At 28.1% G+C, this 25606-nt stretch overlaps 2 protein-coding genes across 3 annotated transcripts in view; both read left to right on the top strand.

Annotated features, from left to right (window-relative positions):
- The window catches only part of LOC101240546 (uncharacterized), a 121682-nt gene that overhangs the window by 63637 nt on the left and 32439 nt on the right, over positions 1-25606 (top strand). For both annotated transcript variants that reach the window (XM_065796003.1, XM_065796002.1), the window contains exons 11-12: positions 17272-17374; positions 17526-17551. In XM_065796003.1, the coding sequence (XP_065652075.1) occupies positions 17272-17374; positions 17526-17551 (129 nt within the window). The remainder of the gene's footprint in view (positions 1-17271; positions 17375-17525; positions 17552-25606) is intronic.
- On the top strand, positions 2771-6890 carry LOC136079734 (uncharacterized). The gene is made up of 5 exons (XM_065796001.1): positions 2771-3384; positions 3717-3957; positions 4636-5596; positions 5749-6101; positions 6213-6890. The coding sequence occupies exons 1-3, from the start codon at positions 3221-3223 to the stop codon at positions 5500-5502; spliced, it is 1272 nt and encodes a 423-aa protein (XP_065652073.1). The 5' UTR covers positions 2771-3220; the 3' UTR covers positions 5503-5596; positions 5749-6101; positions 6213-6890.

Raw genomic sequence — 25606 nt, 5'->3', positions numbered from 1 at the left:
AACAACCATTGCCTTTCCAACAACATTGTTTATCAGGCCAACATCTATTCAAATAATCCTGAATATAAAGAAAAAGTGTATTTTGGAATTAGCGAAACACCTTTTAAAGTTTGGTATGCAAACCACTTAAAATCTTTTAATGCAGTTAGTTACAAGAATGATACAGAGCTATCAAAAGAAGTATGGAAATTAAAAGAAAATAACTTTACACCTTTTGTCAGATGGAGGATTGTTAAAAAATGCAAACCATACAACCCAACATCAAGAGTTTGTAACCTTTGTTTGAACGAGAAGTTCCAAATTTTGATGTATAAAGGAGAAAACCTACTAAATACATGAAGCAAAATAATCTCGAAGTGCAGGCACAAAAATAAGTTCCTTATCTCCTCTTTTGATACCGAAGATTGACGAACATTTACGTCATGTTATACTAAATTTACATAAACATTAAAATTTTGTTTCCATGGAGTCATTAGAACTCACGCCACCATAATTCTAATTGTAATTTAAATTTCTAATTTTGTAATATATGGCTGATGATTGCCGTTAGGCATGAAACTTAAAGTTCCATAATAAAAGTTTTTTCTTTATCATTTTTAATTATGATTATATATATAAATATATATTATCTATCTTACCATATTTATGTAACAAATTATTACCATATTTTTGTTAAATTAATTAAATATGCCAAACCCTCAGTCAATGTAGCAACACTCCTCAAAAATACAAACATTAAAAATAGCCCTTAATGGCATTTTTAATGTTTGTATTTTTTTTTATATTTCGAACAATAAAAGTAACATTGAATGTTGTTTTTATGATTCAAAATATGACAAAAATACAAACAATAAAAATGCCGTAAAAAGGTATTTTTATACATATATATTTCATTGTTTTTTAAATAAACCATTTGATTTTTAAGTAAACAAGTATTGCTGTTATATTTTATTGAAGCGTTATTGTTTAAAATAACTTACAAAAGCATTATTCTTTACAAATCTGTCAAAATGTCTTAACATAAATATTATTGTTTATAAGTCTGGCTGTACTAGACATCCCAGAATCCCTTTGCTAAAGTTCGCTAAAGTTCGCTAAATAACAAAAAAACTTGCGAGTCGTACATCACTGCTGTAAATATAATACTTTTGTAAAAAGTCTTAACATGTCCTAAAATATTATTATGGCACAAGTTAAAAAACTTCTATAAATGAACAAGAACAATGTTACTAGGTTTTTTCAAGACAAAATTGAAAGACAAAAAGAAAACAAGTTATGCATTGTGCAAGAAAGTTTAAAAAATTAAGTCATTGTATTAAAGCTGTTGATTTTATAAATGATAAATATAAAAGCATCTTAATAGAATCCTGAAATAAGCAGAAAGTTCATGTTGCCTTGAAAATGTTAGTAACAAAATTTTGAAAAGGATATCTGTATTATAGACAAACTATTCGAACTTGAAGATTTGAGTCATAGAAATAATCTTGGCATTAAATAAGTTGGCATTATAATTAGTATAGAAGAAAGTGAAAATGAATCCTGGAAAAAAATAAAACAAAAATACAAGAATTTGTTAAATCTAAATTTGGTTTAAGATGTCACCATTAAATGAGCTTATCGAGTTGGGAAAAAAAGCAAGCATAAAAACAGGTTCCTTGTCATTAGATCCTTATCTTCTAAGATCTTTAGAAGATAAGGATCTTAGAAGATAAGGAACTTAGCTCTTAAAGTTCGTTATTGAGAATCATTAGAATTATGATTAAACTTAACTAAAAATGTAAATGAAGACTTCAATAAAATTTAAAGTCACCAATATAATAGGTAAAAAAAAAGACAAATAATTAACTGATGACATCTCTATTTGAATTAACTAAAATAATAAAATTTAAGTTATAATGAGCAACAGATCTCTTATTATAAACTAGCTATTTTGACCCAAAATTACTGGTTGTGGTCTCAAAAAAAACGTCTAAAAGCTTTGTAAAACAAAAGATATTTTTGTTTACACTTTTATTCACAAATTAACAAAACATAACAGTTTTCAATTGTTTTTACTTGTATGTCTATGTTGAACAGAAACTTCATCCAATTAATCTAAAAAAAGTAATTAAATTCTACTATGTAAATGTAAAAAGAAAAGAAAGACATCACATATATTAACTAGAAATCAATTGTTTTTAGTTGTGATACTGCAGTTGCTGTTTTTAATGCAGCAGTCAATGTTGGTATTGTTAAATTGGTTAAGTCAGTTACTTAAATAAAAATAGAAAAATAGAAACAATAATTATTACCAATAGCGACCACCATTATCACCATTTATCAATAAAATAATTATGTGATCCATAATAATAAAATAAAAAATATATATTTAATCAAAACAACTACATAGAAAACAGATAATAAACTTTATTATGACATCATTTTTGCAGGAGCTGTTGAAAAGCAAACTAAGGACTGAAGTTCCCGAAAAACGGTTCTTCGGTATTTTTCGGGGAATCGAAAGGAATCGAAGGTTTCGGTTCTTTATCAGAATAGGAATCGAAAAGAACCGAAGTTATCGGTTCCTTATAAAAAAAGGAATCACAAAGAACCGAAGTTATCGGTTCCTTATCAGAATAGGAATCGAAAAGAACCGTAAATTAATTACTCACCTTTTTTTTAATAATATGCTTCCGTTATAATCAATATTTTTGATTCTTTTTAATATTTTCAATTATTTCGGTAATTTCGATTCTTTGTAATAAAAATGGTAAATTTCAATTATTAATTAAAAAATCGTTTTTATTGTAAAGAATCGTTTTTATTACAAATACGTTTTAATAATGGCGTGCGAAATTAAATTCAAATTCATTCAAATTTAATTTACCTCCCCTAAGGGATTAATTAAAAAATCGTTTTTATTGTAAAGAATCGTTTTTATTACAAATACGTTTTAATAATGGCGTGCGAAATTAAATTCAAATTCATTCAAATTTAATTTACCTCCCCTAAGGGATTAATTAAAAAATCGTTTTTATTGTAAAGAATCGTTTTTATTACAAATACGTTTTAATAATGGCGTGCGAAATTAAATTCAAATTCATTCAAATTTAATTTCCCTCCCCTAAGGGATTCCCCTTTACCAGTATAAATAGTGGGGTTTTGTGAAAATCTAATCAGTTACAATTTGTTGTTTCACAAACAACTCTTACAGACAACAACAACATTACAATTTACAACAATGTCTCAAGTTAATAATGCAATTTGGAATTACTTTACCAAACTACCAGAAGTGACAGTGAATTCTGTCACCAAAAAGAAAACTTATAAATCAAGTTGTAATCAATGTCAAGCAGTGTTAACTTGCTGCCATGGAAGTACATCAGGAATGAGTAAACATTTAGGGTAAGTAATGTTTTTTCAATTTTTTCGGTAATTTCGATTCTTTTTAATATTTTCAGAATTTTTGCAATTTAAGTTAATATTAAGTAAAGATTTACTTTATAAAAAAATAAAAAAATAACAATAGTTCTGAATAATTAAATAAACATAAGCACTGATTATTATTTATTATACAGTAACAGCTAACAGTAACACTGTTTGTTCCATTTAATTTAATATAGCGCCATCTATAGGAGTTATTTCAATTTTTTCGATTCTTTTCAATATTTTCAATTATTTCGGTAATTTCGATTCCTATCCCTATAATTATTTAATTTAAATCTTTTTTTATACAGATCTCAGCATCCCATTCAAGCCAAAGCTTATCTTAAGGCAAAGAATGACAAGGTAGTGCAACTGGCTGCTGACAGGGAGGAAGTTGAAAAGGAGCTTGATAGATCTTCAAGTTTGAGAGGTTTCTTTCCAGCCACAACCACTAGTAAAAAAAGGGTGGATAATCTTAGTAAAAAGTCTCCACCATCCAGTCAGCAAGGTGGTCATGAAAAACATCAAGTAACTCTGGATGAGTATGTTAAGGTGAGAAAAATATTGTAATTTTTTAGTAGCTTAAATAATCGTTTTTATAACATTTTACCGTTTTTATTTGTAAATATTTGAATCAAAATCAAGCCCAAATTGGTAAATTGAGAAAAAATATTTCTTCAAAAAAAACTCGGATCTTTTGGCCGCCGTTTGGGCCATGCAGAAAAATTTTTTTTTCTCAATTTACCAATTCGGGCTTGATTTTGATGAAACTAATGTTAGAAATCTATTTTTATATTCAATTAGAAACTTTTGAGCCCTTTTCCAAATTTATAATATACTTTAAAGTTTAATAACTCTGTAAATTAATAAAAAGTTAAATTTCCACACTAGACAACAATTTAATGACTCCAAATTAATGTCCTTTTTGCTCTAAACTCAATATTAACAAAGTTATTGAGGTTTAAAGTTTTTGATTTGACCTGTCACCTAACACGTGCATGTAGATTTAGTAAACACGTGTTTTTCAAACGTTTCAAAACTTTAAAGGCTTTTAACTTTAAACTTCTTTGTTTTAATAGATAGAGTGATTAGCACTGTCTCTAGAAACTGCAACAACTTACCCATATATATTAGGTTGTCAGGTCTTGTTTAACGTAATTTCGATTCCTTGCGGTAATTTCGATAATTTCGATTCCTTTCGATATTTTACATTTTTTTTTATTATTTCAGATAACTAAATGGGATTCACAAAGCAGCTGTCAGCTTGATTTTGATACAGTTCTCACTCTGGCCTGCATCATGTCAAATCTTCCTTTCAATATTGTGGAAACTCCAGGAATTAAGTTGCTCTTGAACTATTTGGCACCAAAAGCAATCATAAAAACACCAAAAACACTTGCTACAACAAAGCTTGACATGATTCATCATAATGTTAAGAAGGCAATAACCAATCAACTTGAGGAAGTAGTACCAGAATGTGAAAGTGTAGCTTTTACATCAGATGGTTGGACTGCAAAAAATGGTGATCCTTTTGAATCTCTCACACTCCATAACATCAACAGTGATTTTAAGTTGAAAAAGTACTGCCAGGCTCATTTAAATAGGAAAACAGGTCCTTTACTTGCCAAAGGATTAGACACTATGATTTCAAAATATGAAGTCTTGGCAAGGCCTGACCTAGAAAGAACATGTGTGACTGATGGTGCAGCTAACAAGCAATTGGTGTGTGTTGATCACATGTTGAACAATTGTTTGAAAGACACATTAGAAAATGGTGAGGTTAAGGTAATTGTTGATAAGTGCAAGAGACTTGCTCAAAGGACACATCAAAGCACTAAGGATTGGTATGAAATCAAACAAGAATGTGAATCTCCAGGGTGTAATCCAATCAAGCTAATCCAACCAGTGCAAACAAGATGGAATTCAAATGCAATGCTGTTCAAGTCAGTGTTAAGAAATGAGCAAGGTTTGAAGTCTGTCAGAGATAACAGCCTGAATGCAAACTTGACAATACTTATACCAAGTGATGAAGATTTTCAAGTAATTGCAGAACTTCATCCTTTCTTGGCAAAATGTCAAGAATACTCAGAGATTTAGTCCTCAGATAAAACACCTACAGTTCACAAGATCCAGCAACACCTCTTTTCATTGATTACTATGTGCCATAGGACAGTTACACAAAATACTTCAGGTAAAAAATATTTTTTTGTGATTCTTTCGATTCTTACTAATAATTTCGATAATTATCATCAAATTTCGATTCTTTCGATTCTTTCAATTCTTTCGAATAATTATCAACAAATTATGCAATTTTGATTATTTATATATTTTTTTCTTTTCCAGGTTCAAGAATTGCTAAAGATGCAATGACCAGGTTTATAGAATACTTGGAAACTAGGATTCCAGATAAAGGCACTGAAGTTAATGAATTTAATCTTGCAAGTGTGTTTGATCCATTTTATAGAGGTTATTTTATCACATTAATCAAGGGCAACAAAGATCATTTAGATGGAATAATAGACCAACTGGTAGACAATCATCCAACTACCAGAGAATACAATGAGGCTTATGAGGCTTCATTACCTTCTGCGCAGCCAAACTTAGATGAAGATATGGATGATTTTGAGAGAATGGCCATGGAAAATGATGGAAATGATGCACCAACTTTGGCAGGACCATCAGAGCCTCCTCTAAAGGTAGATATTCATTTTTATTAATAATAATTTCGATTCTTATAAATATTTCCGATATTTGTAAATATTTTTTCGATTCTTTGCGGTAAATTCAAATTCAAATTTTTTTTTTAGATGGAATTTAAGAGGTACTTGTCTATGCAAAAGCCAGCTAAAGATGTGAAGGTTTTGGAATGGTGGAAGGTCAATCAAAAGAAACTGCCATTACTAGCTGCTATGGCAAGGAAGTACTTGTGTCCACCAGTGACTTCATGCTCTTCAGAAAGGCTATTTTCATTTCGGAGGAAATATTATTAGTGATAAAAGACACAATATGAAGCCAGAGACCCTTCAAAAAATAATGTTCATAAAAGAAAACTTTCCACTAGTCAAATCAAAAATAAGGTCCTGGGACAAAAAATGCCCTGGTGAACCAGGCTATCAGTCTCAACCTCTACCATCCACCTGTCAAGATCAACCTCTACCATCCACCTCTCAAGATCAACCTCTACCATCAACTTCACAGACTCAACCTCTACCATCACCTTCTCAGACTCAACCTCAACCATCTCCATCTACACAAACCCAATCAACCAAACAGACAAAAATGAAAAGTTTTTTGAAACCAAATGAATCACAGTCTCAAAGTCTACTACAAAGAGCTAAAAAAAGGAAACTTGTACTTGAATCACCAATGAAAAAATCACCAATGAAAAAAAACCCTATATATGATGCATCTAAAGATTTATTTAATACTGAAGCTAGTGATAGTTCTACTAGCGTAGCTTATAGCAGTGCTAGTAGTAGTCGCAAGGACAGTGTCACTGATCTCACTGATAGTGATTTAGAATAACTGTATTTTTTAACTGTATTTCAACTGTATTTTTGAAAATAAAAATTAAAAAAATTCAAGTTTTTCAATTCTTAGAAACAATTTCGATTCTTTGTAGCATTTTCGATTTTTTGCGATATTTCCCGCTAAGAACCGAAATTGGAACCAAAATTTACGGTAATTTCGATTATTGCTTAAAATTAGGAATCGAAAAGAACCGAAGTTATCGGTTCTTTATCAGAATCGGAATCGAAATTTACCGAAATTTCGAATCTTGCCTAAAATAAGGAATTGAAAAGAACCAAAGTTATCGGTTCCTTATAAAATTAGGAACCGAAATTTACCGAAGGAACCGTTTTTCGGTAATTCCAGTCTCTAAAGCAAACTATAAAATCTGTTTAAATTGCAAACTTATTAGCAACACCTTAGATAAAAAATCAAATTGAGATGTAAACAAACTATATTTATAGAATAGAATGCCTTGCCATTTAGTGAATTACTAGAAGCTTTCAGTTGCAGTAATGAAACTAACTAATAATCTTTTTTAACAATAGACACCAATAAGAAGGTAAGCCAAGTTGTCTATCAACACAAAACATCACAACATTAACAACACAATGATAACTCACACTAATAGCACATAGCATAAGATGTTTGACTTTTGTTTTTTTATAGATAACATTCGCATATAATGAAGTTACAAATGATTTCCAGTAACAACAACTGGGTTTCCTGTAACAAAATTGGCTTCATTTAAAAAATTTTTAAATACCTAACCCTAACCTTACGGTGTAAAACAATAATCATTTATAAATAAAGTACAAAATATACAACAAACATTAAACAGTTTAAATCAAACATTTGACATTTCAATAACATAACCAAACATCTAATATATAACATATAACAAATATAACCATTGTGTAACGTTAAATTACATACCTTGTAAAAAAAAATCATTAACTTTAAAAATCCACTTTTAAAAAATATTTAACAACTGGGTTTCCATCAAAACTACAAGTTTTCAGTAACAAAATTTGTTAAATTTTTTAAATAAATATGTATAATAGTAAAACTATTTACAAATTCTTCAAATTCAAAAGTTAAACTTAATCTGTTTACAAATTATGTACATTTGTAAATACAACATTGTTTGTGTAGCATTTATTAAATGACTTTGTAATGAATCAGCTTTAAAAAGTAAGCTACTAAACAATTTTGTTCTTAAACATAAAGAGTTAAATATGTGAGAAGCAAGCTTTTTTGAGACATCAACTTTATCAAAAGTTTGAAATTGATTTTTAATTATGGTCATTGCTATCTATCTGATTTTAATTATGGTATGCTAATCTAACAGGAAGTTGACAACATTTGAGTGTAAAAGGTAAATTTGAGTACCCGATGGAGTCAAACTATTTAAAAACTAAACTGAAAAATAATTGAATTTATTACAATCATCTGTTTCAATAGTTTCAGCACTTAAATAGATTTTAACATCATTTGGTAAATGATCTAAGGCTTCTTCATTTATTGTTAATGAATTAACATTAGTGGGTGTCAAAATAGCACGTTTTGCATCTTCTTCCTCAACACCAAAAATCTTTTCTATTACAGATTCGATTTCACCAAACAAGTACTGCTCAGGTATTTCAAGCACCCACAAAAAGAACCTGGTACATGTAATGTTCCACTACTAAGTTTTAAAAGCCATTAAGAAAATTCCTCTTCTTCAGCCGGAACTCTCATATTTTATGTTAATAACAATTGCTGAACATATTGCTAGAGATTATTATTGTTGAGAGCATTTTATACGACAATATCAGCTGGTTACCTTTTTTATATGACAATATCAGCTGGTTGATTTCTTTTTGCAACTGGTAGTATTTGTTTAAAGTCCCCACCCATAAGAATAACTTTTCCACCAAAAGGAAACTTGTTATTGCAAACATATTGTAGTAACTTGTCATGGGATTTAAAGTATGTTTGGTTATCATAAATGCTTCATCAAGTAAATGCAGACTAATTTGCTACAGGAATTGGCTATGTATAGAATTTATTTTTATATTTACATTACATAGGCTATTTTCCGAAATTGGCACAGGAAGTGCCAATTTCGGAAAATAGCCTATGTAATGTAATATTTCTACTTTTTATTTATAATATTTCTACTGCAGGTTTCAGCTAATAAATAATTGTATGTAAATATTTTACCCCAACCTGAAGGTCCATTCATAAAAGTCAATCTGGAGTGTTTATTTTCATTATTAGGTTGCTCACTTAAAGTAGCAAGGATTGCTCAGCAACTTGGCGCTGATCATCTTTTAATAATGGTGTAACTTGATTTGCTTCATCAATGAAAGCCTAAACACCTTCCTCTTTATTTTCTAGAATGTAATCTAAAAACTGATCTAACGTAGGCGATTATAATCAGCCAAATTTTTATCATTCTGATTCATTATAGATTCAATTTGACACAATGCTGCCTGCTCAGAAAGTATACCTGGGGTTGAATCATGAATGTAATCCTCCATCATAAAATTAATGTTTCCCATCATATATAGGGGGAAGGGAGAGACTTTGTTCTTTATTAAACGAGTATTAAACGAGGAAAAATGACCTATCTAAAATAAACAGAAAATTATTTATTACAGCATTTGAAACTGAAACTTTTTTTCCCTAATAATAAAAAAGAAAAATAGTAAAAAATAAATTTTTTTGGGCACTTATACTGCTGTGTGATTTGATTTGGTTAAAATATACACAAGTTACTGTTCCAGAAAGAAAGGGCTGTAGAGCAGTTTAATGTATGCATAAGAAAATAGAAATAGAAAAAGAAATAGAAGGTCAAGTTCAAAGGATGCATGAACATCTAGAGAAATGCAAACAATCACAACCCTTTGAAGTTATTGAGTTATTAGAAGATCAACAACCTTTGGAAAGTAATTAATTAAATTACTGTATCCGATTATAATTTATTTACTTTTCTTAAAATTTGAACTTTTAGGTTGATAATTTAAAAGTATATATATTTTTATTACTCCAAGCTACTCTAATATATCCCTATATTAATATATCCCTATATTAATATATCCCTATATTAATATATCCCTATATTAATTTAAATTTAATATACTGCATGTTCATTTTCAGGTAATTTATCATCAACATCACAAAAAAAATAAAATGAAAAGGTCTCAGTCCACATCAACTTCAGTTGGTAAATGTTTGAAAGTAGATAAGTTTTTTACACAAACAAGCGACTAAGTGAAAGATTTGTTTGATCTGCATCTTGGTAGATTCATATACAGTACAAACTCTAGATTTAGAACAGTTGAACATTTAGAGTTTAAAAAAATTTATCAATATGCTGTATTCTGGTTACACTCTACCTCATAGAACTTAAATTGGAGGAGCAATATTTAATAGGGTTCACACAGAAATCAAAAAAAAAAAAGTATTATATGGGAAAATTGTAGCAATGACTATGGATGGAGTAATGTGCATAACGAACCAATAATTTGTGTCACTGTAATTGCAGATAATATTAACATTTTAGTAGAAACAATTAGTATTTCTGGTGATACCCATACTGGTGAATATCTTACTCAATTGGCAAGAGAAGCAATAGAATCTGTAACACATAAATTTGGATGCATTGTAAAAAGCAGTAATAATGCAGCTAATATGGAATCAATGTGACAAGTATTGTCATCTGAAGGAGATATAATAATAACTTATGGGTGTGCTGCTCTTTAACATTAACATTAAAAATGCGAGCAAGCATGTTACACAGATAATAATAAATATGAAATAAAATATATATGAAATAATCATCTAGCTGGAGCAAATTATAGAGAAAGTGGAGAAACAAAACTATGAAACACGCTGGAATTTTGAATGTGATTTACTTAACTCATCATTTTCACAATGTTTGAAAAATATGTCAATAACTCATCATTTTCATAATATTTGAAAAATATGTCAATAACTCATCATTTTCACAATGTTTGAAAAATATGTCAATAACTCAGCATTTTCACAATGTTTGAAAAAAGTAGAGAATGTATATATTTATATATATATATATATATATATATATATATATATATATATATATATATATATATATATATATATATATATATATATATATATATATAAAGTAGAGAATTCCCATGATTGGTAGAAAAGTGACATTAACTGAAACATTTGTTGAAAATATTAAAACCAATTTACTCAAGTAGAATCACTAATGCTTTTTTTTAATTGAAAAAGTTGACTAAACATGGTTTTTTTTTTTTTCTAAAAAAAAAAGGTGTTTAAACTAAAAAAACCATGTCTTTTTTGTGTTTTTTTTTAAAAAAAACAACCATGGTTTTTGATTTTTTCAAAAAAATGGTTTTTAGTTATTTCAAAAAAAATGTTTTTTTTGCAACCCTGTGTTGAACATATACATCCTTACTATTGGTACATCTTTTTCTACATTGCTACCTCTTTTTCTAACTTTCCACTTACAATGTTTAGTATCAAAAATAAAGTGGTAGGGAGTTTCCACATAAATAGTGTCATGTTTGTTGATTTTCAGCATTCAACTTAAACCATGCAGTTAGATCACGCTGTGCTGCACGGTCTAAAGCTGTCTGTTTTCCACATTCTACAAAATATATAATCTGATTATCTGATTAGATAAACCTGAAGTTGAATGATGGTATGTGACATATCACTATCTGGATTTATACAATACAAATCATAGTAAGTCTGTTCCAAATCGACTTTATCTACTTGTTTATATTATTTACAATTAAAATATATACAAAATAACAAAACAAAAAATTAAAATGTATATTAAAAAACATTTATCTACATAGAATAAGTATATCAATCAACTGCAAAAATAGTTATTATAGTGCCTATTTTGCCTACTAAAGGGGACATTTCTACAAAAAAGAAGGGCCAGTCTTTGTCGCCATTTTGGGCCCTTCATTTGTTCTATTGTATGCTAAAAAATCATCATAAGATAAATCTAAAGTTAAAAAAAGCAAGGTGGTGGTGGTGGTGCTGGGGGTCCATTTGGTCCTTGTAGTCCTGGCATACCTGGTGGTCCTGGTGGTCCAAATATATAAATATAAATGTAGTTAAAATATCATATATAAACATTACAAATCTATTACTTACCTGTTGCTGTTGTTACTGGTAATGATGGGATTGACGTTTGAGCTGTGCCAACCTACAGCACAAAATAGCATTAATGCAATTAACTTTAAAAACTGGTTTTGTAATATTACCAGGAAACACAATTTTTTTGATTAATCATAAGTTAACAGATGAGGAGAAACACAGTTTCTTTTCATCTGTTAACTTATGATTAATCAAGTAAGTTTCAAATCTTGAAAATTTACTAAACCATTCAACAGTAAAAAAACCAAAAATAAAATTAAAATTCAAAAAAAAAAAAAAAAAAAAACAGAACTAAAAAAATGTAAAAAATATATAAAAACATAAAGTATAATATGAAATCATCTTAATGACATACCTTGAAATGTATCTTTGCTAACTTTTAAAATAAACATTTAAAATAATTTGTATATATATATATATATATATATATATATATATATATATATATATATATATATATATATATATATATATATATATATATATATATATATATATATATATATATATATAATCTTCTCATAGACAAAAAACATATAAGCAGTACACAAAGCATCAATTAAGTTTATTGCGCAACCCAGTTCTACCATGATAAGAAAGAACACAGTATCTGCAAAATATTTATTTTGCACAATTTGCAATGTAGTAAATACGGCTGCCAATATGAATTTTTTTTAAAAAGTTCAAACTTGAACACTTTCAAACTATTTAGGAAAAATATTCAAACTTTTTCGAACTTTTTTTAATAGTTTTTATTTATTTAAAATTGAAAACAAAAGGTTACAAGTAAAAGACAAAACTGTTAATTTAATTAAACTTTTATTTAAAGACTTGAGACCTTTTATTTGTTTATAAAAATTAAATGCAAGGTATCATCCTGCAACCAGTTTCTTTTTCTATGCGAAAACAATCCATGGCAAGAGAGCTCTTTCTCGAGATCATACCATTTGAAAATCATATATTTTAATAAAACATTTTTAGTTCTTTAGCTAGAGTCAATTCTTTGTTATAATTTCTAACATCGTTAGCATTTTTGGCTTTTTTTATCAATATCTCTCCAAGCTGGAATAATCTTTGAATAAGAATAATCTGCAAAATTATCTATATTATTTCTTTTTATTTTGTTTTCAAACTGATTACCTTGACTTAAAACAACTGGGTTTAACAAATATATCATTTTTATGTACGAAATTATTATTTTAATAATTTAATTTTTATTAATGTTATTACATTTGAGGACCTCTATTTTATGTTTATTTTTAAGTGTCTTGTAATAGTGAGTGTTGAGGCACATTTTGCTTGTTGAAGCTTTTTGCAAAAAATGAAAATACTTCTAAACTTCAGATCTTCTAGATGTGCTAACGCTAAGTAGCCATTTTTTTTGAACTTGAAACTCTTTATAATTTTAATTTCAAAAGTAAATAAACAGTGGTCAAATGATGAAAAAGTATCAGCTGTTAAACTACTTTTTAATAGGAAACAACCAATCCTAACTTAAATGCAATGGCGCTACAGGTGATATAACTTTGATTATATTTTTAGAGTTTTCAGACAAACAAAAAACAAAAAAAAGCAAAAATATTCAAGTTCATAACTTTTACTTATATTTCAGCTTGTTTTACAAAAATTAACCCTTTGAGATCTTTTAAAAAAATTTTTTTTTTGCCTATCAGAAAGAACAAAAATATGTAAATACTTGTTTTTATTCACAAGTAAGTTACAATATTCACTTTTGATATCTTATTTTACACGAAAGTCAGCCTTTGTATGGTAAAGTTCAAAAAAATCAGTATGGTATAGTCCTGGTTTCTAGTGCAGGTTTTACAATAGTATACAGTTCTTCTTTTACCACCCTGTGTGTTTCTCTCACTGCAGACTAAACTGTCTTTGGCATTATTACTCGGAACTTGTTCAATAAAATGTGTCTTTTGGTTGAGGTGTTCATTGTCATCTAATGATGGTTGCCTTCCTCTTCATTCTTGAATGTTATGACATGCTCCTACTATATGCTCAGTGAGGTTTTGTCTGTAGGCTAGGTGTCCAAGTTTGTTTTTACCATTGCCTTTAAAAAATTTATTGAACAGTATATAACTGTTTACAGCTGCAACTTTTAACAACCAGAAAAGTATTTTTCTCCACCATTTTAAAGACTTGCATAGAAATGAATAGCTGGAACAATAGTGCTCGGTCAACAGCTCTTATATGTTTCGAATAATTCACAATAGCAGTTGGTTTATCAATGTCTACAATACCTTACTTTGTTAATTGTTTTGCAACTTCAGTTGTTGAATTATGGAAAGTACTCAGTATCAGGTACTCAGAACTTGTCACCTGTCCTGCTATGCAAAAACCATAATATTGGAAGAGTATACATATGCAGAAACTTTGTGCTTCTATAATTTGAGTTGTTTTATATCTTCAAGTAACTGTTTGGGCAGCCTCTAAAATCTCATCAAACAAATGCAACACGATTTGACTTATAAACTGCATCATAGGTCTTGCCAAACTTTCAGTAGTGCAATTACCATAATATGGTTCAAAGAAACTAATATAACCTGTTTCACTATCGGCTAAAACAAAACACGAATGTCCCACTTTATGGGTTTTTGTGAATTGTACATGCGAAATGCAACTCTACCTTTGAATCCTAGGTACTTTCATCAATTGCAATGTTACAAGATGGGACAAAATTTCTAGAACAGGAACTTTTCATTTCCGATACAATACACTTCTGATGCACTTTCCTTGCAGGTCTATTCAATTCATTTGATGGATTTGATGGTGAGGATACATGCAGCATCCAATGTATCTGAAGAAACCAATTTCGAGAAAAAACCGCTGAAAAAATGGCATGTAGTTCAGCCAATCACAAGAAAAATGTTTTATACTTGATTTTTCATTCAGAGCCATATTCAAAATAGTATCAAAGTAAGCATGAATTTCTTCAAGTGTCATATCTTTCCATTTACGCCAAATAGAATGAGATTCCAAATCGTTATTTTCAATTTTTAACTTAGCATAATGATTAGTTTCCGTTACAATATCTGCAAGTAACTCATCAGTAAAAAATAACTTGAAAAAATCTAGTTTGGGTGTTAAGTTAATTGATTGCTGAGGACCTACATTTTTCGGTAAGTCTAACATTCCATCTCTATTTTTAATTCATGGGTCTGATCTTATTACTTCTCCCCAGAATAAAGCAGAGTTATTTGTAAAGAACTTTTCCTTTATCATAACTCTTGAATCTAATTGTCACACTCTTTCTGCCATTCCAGTTAAACAGATTAACCCATTGTTAGACATCTAAATCACTCTGGCTTCGGACACCAAAGTCATTTTGCTTAAGTCATTTCTCATGCTTATAGTTTAGACAGCATTTCCATCATAGTTTTACAAAAGTGTACTCCAGAACTCTCTTTAATCCTTGCTAAACTGTTATTAAGTGCTAAGTGTTTCCAATACTTTATAACTCTAGAAAACATTTCATATATAAGTTTAAAGATTATAAAATCATTATATCAATATCAAAAAAGTGAAAACAGAAATTTCCTTAAATTTAGAAAGATTTGATCAAAAAAGTTATTTAAATTAAAAAAAATTATATTATTTTTTATCTTGGTTTTTCTTCCTCCTTTTCTATATTTAAAAAAAAATTAAGTTCTGTGTAAACATGTTATAACTGAAATTGATTTATGTTAAATGTATACTTTCAGAATCTTGGGTTTTTTTTCATCTCCTTCGTTCTCGGTCCATATGAGACAATATTTTTCCAAAACGAAATCTCATATGAAACCGAGAAGTAATACTGAGATTTTTCGAAAATGTAAAAAACTTAAGAAAGCAAAGTGAAATTTTCCAAAAAATTGTGTTTTATAATTTTGTTTATTATTATTAATAAACCATAAGTTTTCAACATTTATCAAATTAATGTTGATTCTTAAAAAAACATTTTAAAAGCTCAATTCATTCAAAGTTGCAGCTATCATTGTCTCCGATTTTTTACTACAATGGTTGCTTAGAATTAAAAATTTTTGTTCAAATCAATGTTGGCTTGATTATTTTTAAAGCATGTTCTAATTTGCATAACTTTTCTGATTTGAATTTAGTTGTAACATAGCCAACATTTGGGATTAGGAAAAATGAAATTGGCAATAATTTGCTGACCTCAATCTTTTAGAGGTTGGCATCAAGTCGATAAAAAATTTTGATACAAAGGTCTTACCATGTTTGGAAACTCAAACATTTTTAGATCAGCAGTGAGGTCGGCATTGCCAAACGCCAACCTAATTCCGAGGGCTGCATAGCTGTTAAATTCTTCAGCAGTCAAATCATTAGGATCAGTGACTTGGATTTGTTGTCTCACAGAATTTCTTTTCTGTCTTGGTGGGTCTTTGAGCTTTTGGACAAAGTTTGAAGTTGTTCTGCGTTTTAAGGAAGCAAGAAGATATGACTTAGGATCATTGGGAGCCTGTTTGACTGTCTGCTGAACTTCAGATGCAATTTCTATAACATCATCACTGTCATCATTACTGGAAAGAGTGAAAAAATGTTCAAGCCAAAGTCTTTTCGCTTCTTCAATAATTTCTTTATTTGACGAGATTAAGAATACTTCGATACTTTCAGCTTTTCAAAAACGGGGTTGTTGAGAAATTTGAGCAGACTAACAGTTAAGATCAGACGTATTTTAAGAATCTCTATTTCAATTTCTTCAATCAAATGACTACAAATAAAACTTTCCTTCATTCGTATTTCCTCTAACAAAAATTCCAATGCGACTTCTACAATGTTCAAATCTGAATCATTGTCACTCACGATCCATAATCATTTTACATGGTTGAAGAGTTGCTAATAATTCAGAAATGTACATCTCTAAATAATCAAGCCAATCATGTCTAAATGTTAGCATTATGTCATTGAAAGTTTGTAATATTTTCAATGCACTGTTCCACTGTTCTGACATCGAGAATAAGTAATTTAAATTTGATTCCAAGAGATTGAGCATTTTCTTTAAGCTCTTTGACTAACATAAGTATAAATTTTTTTAAAATAGTTTGAACATCTTTGAGAGTTTTAGTATTAGAAAATCAGTTTAAATATCAATTTATTTTTTTCTTTTGTTAGCTTGTGTTATTAAAGTGATTAAATCACATAATCATTGTAACATAATAATAAAATATTTTTCAGTGTGAGCAATGCTTAACATGGCAACATGGGGAGTGTGTTGGATATGCTCAACCAAATGATGTTCCTTTGTTCTACTTGTGTCATATATGTTCGAACCCTAAAGGTATAATGTAATACACATATATTTAGTTTATTTTAATTTAAAATTTTTAAATTGTTTTTTAGTAGACATTTTTTAGTATGATTGTGGAACACATATATTTTGTTGATTGAAGTTTTAAATTTAGTTTTAAATTTTTAATTGTTTTTTACAGGTTTACGCAGTGCTTCAATGTTTGACGTGAGTTGTACTTTTTTATTTTACATTGATTTTAAATAAAAAAATATTTTAGAGATTTTTTTGAATCTCCCAAAAGACAATGAATGAGGAACTTATATCGAATATTAAATTGAATATTTATTATATATATATATATATATATATATATATATATATATATAGAACCCTTAGATGTTGTCCGAAAGTTTTTTCGATATTTTGTTGACAAAAATTAAAAATTAAAATGCAAGACCGTTATTTTTTTTTTTTATTAATGATAGACTGCCTGCCCCAACCAAACCCTCAGTCGATGTAGCAGCACTCCCTTGCGGGTCAGGCTATTTGTCAGTCGATGTAGCAGCACTCCCTTGCGAGTCAGGCTATTTGTCAGTCGATGTAGCAGCACTCCCTTGCGAGTCAGGCTATTTGTCAGTCGATGTAGCAGCACTCCCTTGCGAGTCAGGCTATTTGTCAGTCGATGTAGCAGCACTCCCTTGCGAGTCAGGCTATAAGATAGTCGATGTAGCAACACTCCGCGCATGATTTACAGTAAAAAAAATAAAAATAAAAACATTTTATTAAAAAAAATAAAAATAAAAACATTTTATTAAAAAAAATAAAAATAAAAACATTGTTTATATTGTTAAAAACATTCAAAATGTTATAAAAACATTCAGAATGTTTTTAAAAACATTCTGGTCAATTAAATTTGCGTTTTTGTGGTTTTTTTAAAAAACGATTAATTTGTAATTAAATTAATGGTTTTTACTTTCGTCCAACACGGAAATGTTGGACGAAAGTCAAAAGTAATTAAAAGTGACGTATGTGTTGGCGTAAGAATCACTTTTTTTCTTCCGCTCTTCCTAAAGCCAACAAACTATAGAACTATATATATATATATATATATATATATATATATATATATATATATATATATATATATATATATATATATATATATATATATATATATATATATATATATATATATATATATATATATATATATATATATATAAATTATGTCAGTGTATTCTACAAATAGAGTGTTCAATGTTCTTAAAGAACATTGAACACTATTTGTAGAGGAATAATAAATTAGTAAAAACACTTATCTAATTTTTAGTTGTCTTCAACATGTTTCTCCATCAGTAGGTTCATCAGGAAGAACCTACTGATGGAGAAAGAATGTGGAAGACAACTAAAAATTAGATAAGTGTTTTGACTAATTTACTAATTTATATATATATATATATATATATATATATATATATATATATATATATATATATATATATATATACACACACTATTACGTTATTATAATATTGCGTTACACTATTTGAATTTTACATGCGTATTCACGATTGTACGTATGCGCTTCGCAATTTACGTTACACTAAAACTTTTTTCAATTAGTTTATTTAAACAGTCTTTTAGAACAGTTTATGCGGAAAACATTAACCTGTAATTAATTGTTGTAAAAAATATTTTTGGAATATTTTTTTTATTAGATAAAAAAACAGATAGATAAAAATAAACTTTTTTTTTTTTTTTAAAATTTTTATTTTATTAAATTTAAATTAAATTTATTATTAAATATAACTAAATATAAATTTATTTTATTGGATTTAATTAAAATTATTTTTAAAATTTTAAAACGCTTCATTTTACTATTTTTTTTACTGCCAAAATGTTAAAGTAAAAAACAAAAAAAATTAATTAATTTAATTCAAGTTACTTTAAAATGTTTGTATTACATATAACTTTATTTTACATTTCAGTTTTGAAAATGCTTTTTAACAATATTTTTTTCTTTATCATTAATTTTTTGAATTAATCATAGACTGAATGTTGATTAAAAATGATTAATTAGTTTATGAGTATTATGCGAAGATTTTGTTAAAGCCAAAATGTTGTTAAAGCCATTAAAGTGAAAAACTATATATATATATATATATATATATATATATATATATATATATATATATATATATATATATATATATATATATATATATATATATCATGTCCCTGGTAGTACCGTGCTCAACTTGTTTCTCCGCGCAACTGCCTTCGTCAAGGTTCATGTTTCGGAGTTAGAGAGTTTAGAGAGGGTTATAACCACAAGTAGCCTCCTCATCTCTAGTGGCCTTCTTGGCCTTGGGGAGGTGAATTACAAAAAAAAAAAAAAAAAAAAAAAAATATATATATATATATATAATTTTTAATAAATATATATATATATATATATATATATATATATATATATATATATATATATATATATATAAGGGTGTGTCATAAAACAACATTTTTTGAAAATGTCTGATGATAAATGTGTTCTATGTAATAAATTATTACTAAATTTAAAAAACTTTTAAATAAAAAAATTTTTTAGGGGTTGCGCAAGTCCCTATAATTTTTAATGCCATTTTTTTTCCTTGAAGGTAGTTTGCAGCTCTATGATTTAAAAAAGATATACTGGTCTGATAAATGCGCTTTTGTCGTTGGTAAACACCGTCAATACAAAAAGTTCTTTCAAACTAAAGTTATAAATGTTATGTTTGGGTTTTCCTTTTGCCTTTAAATTTTCTGTAGAAGAATTTCATTATTTTTTTAAAACAAACCAAGCTTTTATAATCGAATTAAAATAAAGCCATTAATAAGTTAACGCTTTAAAAGCCCAACTTATATTTATTTTATTTTAAAAACAAAACTAATACTAGTGCTATAAATATAAGATATATAAATTTCAAAATTATACTTTTATTCATTAAACAAGTTCTGCTAATAACATCTTAAAACCAAAAATACTATTATTTTTTTTTTGGATTTAGTAAGAAATAGTGAAAATATTACGTTTAATGGTAAATGAAAACCAAATATTTTTATGGAAATAAAAAAAAAAACAAAGCAGAAAAAGCGGTAATCTTTGTTTAATTACAATTTTGATTTTGTCAAAAGCCAGTTGAACTAAAATGTTTTAGGTAGTGCAAACGTTATTTTATAAAAGGAGAAAACCCAATCTAATAGTGTAATTGAGTAAATTGTTTAAAAAACTCTATGGTAAGTACATTTAAATCCCTTAAAAAAAAAATAACCATAAAACGAATGTTTTAAAGAAAAACACATAAGTTCAAATAAGTATAAGATTTTAAAATAATGAAGTTTTTTTTTTAAACAACATTTAAATTTTATTTATAACTTTTTGTACAGCAATATTGCTTAATTTAAAGATATTTCATATAGATAAGCCCTTACAACAATTTTTAATGTGGTTTTAAATTTAATTACAATGAAGTACTTTAAAATATGCAACTGACATAATTAAACTTTTATCTATGTAAATATCTTTATTGAGTAAAGTAACATTTATTAGAGTTACGCTTTTCTGTTACACAACAAAATCTCGTAACAAGGCCTGGCACGCCAGCCTAAAAATGACCATCCAGCTAGCGCTTTTTTGTGTGTTCGCATTAAATTTCAAATGGAGAAAACTGAAATGTATATGTATTATGAATACAGGTCTTGTTTTAAAAAAAAATTTTTTTTTGAAGGACATTAACTTTTTCAACTACCGCAGTAAAATAAAGTACCGCAAAACAAGTTTATTTTACAAATTAAGAAAAACAATATTTTTTTCTAAAAAAACAAATGTTATTTTCTAAATGTACATTAGAGTACAGCAAGAATTTTTTTTGCTTCTAAAAGCTTAAAAAAAGGTGTATTCTTATGTAAATTCAAATTTTAAATAGGGTTTCCTTAAAAAAATTTTTGATCAGAAAAAGTTTTGATACCCAAATTTGCACTTTTAGAAATTGCAAAATTTAGTAAAATCTTAATTGTCACATTTGTCCTTTATTATGTTTTACATGTCCTTGTTTTTCATTGCAATGAAATATTAAATGCAAATAATGTTTTTAGACCAGTTGCAAGTTTTTTTGATACTTGTTTCAAAGTCATTATCTTGCATGGATCCAACCAGCAATACAGATTCTGGACATTTCAGGGGAGGGGGTCTTCAATTTTCAATGAGGTTTTAATGATTAACAAACTTACTTATAACAGTTTGTTTTTTTTCGTTTTATTAGAAATAAAGGTGGTGCCAGTGATGCGGTTTCCCCAAAAAACAGGAGGTTTATCCCATCTTACCCAAATAATATTTTGATAACTCTACTATAACACTATTAAAAAAATAATAAATAAAATAACATATCTCTTAAATCTATTGACATTGAAAATTTATTAAATTTTTTTTCTTTGTTTTAAAAACAGGTAGCAACTCTCTATGTTGAGCTCTAGCTCTAATATATATCCATCTTTTGCATCTGGTCCAAATACTGACATGGATGCTACTGTTACTTGTTTTACAGTACGCTCGGTACCTTGAGTATGAATTTTAACAGAAGGAGTTATTAGAGGTGTCAATCTTACCAATACCAACTTATCTTTAGTGAGCGAACAAGTAAAAACAGGTTCTTGTACTACACCATTTTCCTATTTGACTAGCTCTTGAAGATTAGTTGCTGCAAAGTTCAGTTTAGGTGTTTTTCTTTTTTAGTCTGATTCGCATGTCTCCAAGGATATCATTACCCATTTGTTCCAAAATTCAGTTAACTGCAAAATTGCGGTCTTCTGCATTATTACTAGATAATAAAGATATTAAGAAACTTTCATGGTTTGCATACCAAGCGCCTAACTCGATGTAGGGAGTCACAATTTCACTTACTATAACAGGTTGATTTCTAAGAATTCTCAATTGAGACAGAATGTGATTGGAAACATCTTCAAGTCTGTCTTTAACTTTAATGTCAAAAAAAAGTTTAAAGTAAAATTGTAAACAAAATAAGACAAGTAACTCAAGATTTTATAAATTCTGATCAGTTAAGTCATGTTTTCTTGTCCACATAAAGACTATTCTCATGCCAGTGGTGAGCCATCTGGCATGACTTAAGGGGTCACATTGAATTTCTCTAAGATTAGGCAATACACCAATCTTAACTGCTTTACATAACTTGTGGGTTTGTTTTTGATCTATTGACATATTTTTTAGTATTGTTTCTAGAATGTCAACTAAACTCTCTCCCTCTGAAAGAGCTTTAAATTGAGGATTGTACTCCATTTTATTAACATCAGCAAGACATTTTCCCAAAGGACCTACAATGCCAGTACTACATGATGTTAGTCCATCAATTCCTTCTATTAGGTGATGCAAAATAACTCATTTGAATGAAGCATGCATATGGCCCAGTGGCATTTGTGACCTAACAGCTTTTCAAGATGTGTTATAGCACCACCTTTCCAGCCGGTGTTAATTGAAGTACCATCATTTCCTAGTACTAAACATGATTCAGTAAGATTATATTGTTGCAGCAAATTATAAATACTTTCAGCAATTATTTTAGCTGGCTTATCTAAATGAGTATGTGCATTTGAAGTAAAATGACCAACATATTAACCACCAGGTTCTATAGTCACAGTAATGTGTTGCTCTTTGATAAAAATAGGATGCAGCTGTCCATTTGAATCATTTATCATCGCTCTTGTTGAATCTTTTCCTCCATTAAAGTAAATGCCAATATTATCTGCTTTTGGAAGATTGAAATTGTCATTATTCTTTGCTACTACCATGACTTTTTTTCTTGCTCTTGTCAACTTAGAAGGATCACAAGCAAGGTAAGAGTATTCAGGGGTGAGAAATCCTGCTTTAATTAAATCTTGCAGATAATTTGTAGCAATTGCTGCAGGTAAAATCCCAAACCTATAAAATAAAACTAGTTTAAATTTATTTTTATTAATTCATCATCCAAACTTGTGCTGCTCAACAAAATAATAATCTATATGATTACCTTATACTAGCCATTGCTGTGTTTTGACATTGTGTTTTTTCTTGACTTCTTTTCTAAAAATCGTGTTACAAGGTAATCATAGACACCTAATTTATCCTTTAGAAGCCTTTCAATCAACAATTTAATTTCATTGTCTTGTTTTAAAGTAAAGTTAACATTAACTGGATTATAGTTGTCATTGAGAGAAATATCAGGAGAAATATTTTTTTGAAATTCTTCATATAATTCTATATCTTGTTTTTCTGTAACCTAAAACCAAACTTTTACAAAAATAATTTTTTTTTTATTTATATTTATATGTGTATATATATATATAATATATATATATATATATATATATATATATGTGTATATATATATATATATATATATATATATATATATATATATATATATATATTTATATATATATATATATATATATATATATATATATATATATATATATATATATATATATATATATTTATATATATATATATATACATATATATATACATATATATATACATATATATATATATATAGATATGTATATGTATGTCGTATATATATATATATATATATATATATATATATATATATATATATATATATATATATATATATATATATATATATATATATATATATATATATATATATATATATATATATATATACATATATATTAGGGTGTCCCAAAAAAAATTTTTTTTTTGGAAAAAAGAGATGTGCATATCTAGAACTTGGTTACTAGGTATATTATGACCAAATTTATCAAAATTTTTAAATATAAATTGTTATAAGTGCTTGGTGTTAAACTTCAAATTTTTGATTTTTTTTGATTTTTTGCCATTTTTACTATAAAACTTGTAAATATTAGAAAAAAAATTATGTTAAGCATTTATCATATTAAAAATTATGTGAAATATATGTTGCATGTGTTGAAGAATTGTGGAAAGAAATGTTGAACAAATATCACAAGCACTTCAAATCTGATTTAGCTGGGTTTTAGTCTGATTTTTATTCAACGTTTTTCTGTGGTTTTTTGCAACCAACAAAACATTCTTCATTTCGGTATGACATAATAAAGTCTTAGACCAGTTTTATATTTCTTTCTGCACAATCATTGGTGACTACCATATTTTTAACAAAAAACTTAAAGTTGTCTAAAACTGTCAAGTTCCTTTGTGCAGCTAACTTAACCTGGTCATGGGTAACCTTGGCTAGGCAAAACAAAATCCAGCTCTGATCACCAACTAAACTTGATAGTGTTGTAGACGATGTGATTACAGGCATTTTAGGTTTACCCTTCATGAATTCTTCAGGAACAGGAAACTGTAACAGTTTTTGGTGTATATTCTTCTTCTCATCTTTTTCAACATCATCATCAACTAAAGCCATTACAACATGCTGCTTACTTAAATACCAGGTATGATTTTGCATGCTTTTCAGTATTGATTGAGAAAACTTGGGATATTCTTTACTTAAATCAAATACATCTTTGAATGCTGCTAAATCATCAACTGGTGCTTTAATACTAAGAGAGCTTTTGAAAAACCAAGGACAGTATGTTTAAGATATAAATAAAGAAGCTGTTTTAACCATCTTCTTCTCCTTTTCATTCATGATGTTTGAGATGCTCTTTATCATTTCTAATGTAAGCAAATAAATTGCATCTGCCATAAACCTTGCTGCATGGCTAGCTCCTGGCTAGCTCCTGGCTGATGAAATTTTATAGCAGGAACATGACCATCAAGGTAGTAAACATATAACTGACAAAGATTATTGTAGTATCCTCTTTTGAAAATATTTTCATGAAGTACAGTTTCCCCAAACTTTAATGCTGCCTTGGCTATATTATAGACAGGTGATCCAATCTCTAAAGAAGTCCAGTTAAACTTAACCAGATTGTCTGATGATGTGTCTATCTTGTCAACAGTTGTTGACCAAGCCTTCTGTAAGCGCACATAAATTTCTCTTCTCGGAGACTTGGTCTCGGCGCCAGTCAGAGCAGTCATAAAATGTTTAATATGTACTTCAATAATATGGTGATGACACATGCACCAGAAAAGACTTGTATTAAGGATAGTTGATAGGATTGTAACTGCTCCTGCAAATTTTCCAGTGTTGGATGCAGTTGTGTTGCAGCAAAGACCAATGGAATTGTCGACAATATCATAGTATTCCAAGAGATTGAGGATTAAATTTGCCTGCTCGGACCCAGTTGAATTGTTTGCCT

The sequence above is a fragment of the Hydra vulgaris genome, chromosome 04 (genome assembly GCF_038396675.1).
Source record: "Hydra vulgaris chromosome 04, alternate assembly HydraT2T_AEP".
NCBI lineage: Eukaryota > Metazoa > Cnidaria > Hydrozoa > Anthoathecata > Hydridae > Hydra > Hydra vulgaris.
The sequence above is the reverse complement of the archived record's forward strand: the minus strand, read 5'-3'. Positions and strand labels throughout refer to the sequence as shown.

Excerpts from the sequence above, each read along its gene's own strand:
- LOC136079734 (XM_065796001.1), top strand. The coding sequence starts at position 3,221 with ATGTCTCAAGTTAATAATGCAATTTGGAATTACTTTACCAAACTACCA. Across the intron at positions 3,385-3,716 it reads GGAATGAGTAAACATTTAGG|ATCTCAGCATCCCATTCAAG; the intron begins GTAAGTAATGTT and ends TTTTTTATACAG. Across the intron at positions 3,958-4,635 it reads CTCTGGATGAGTATGTTAAG|ATAACTAAATGGGATTCACA; the intron begins GTGAGAAAAATA and ends TTATTATTTCAG.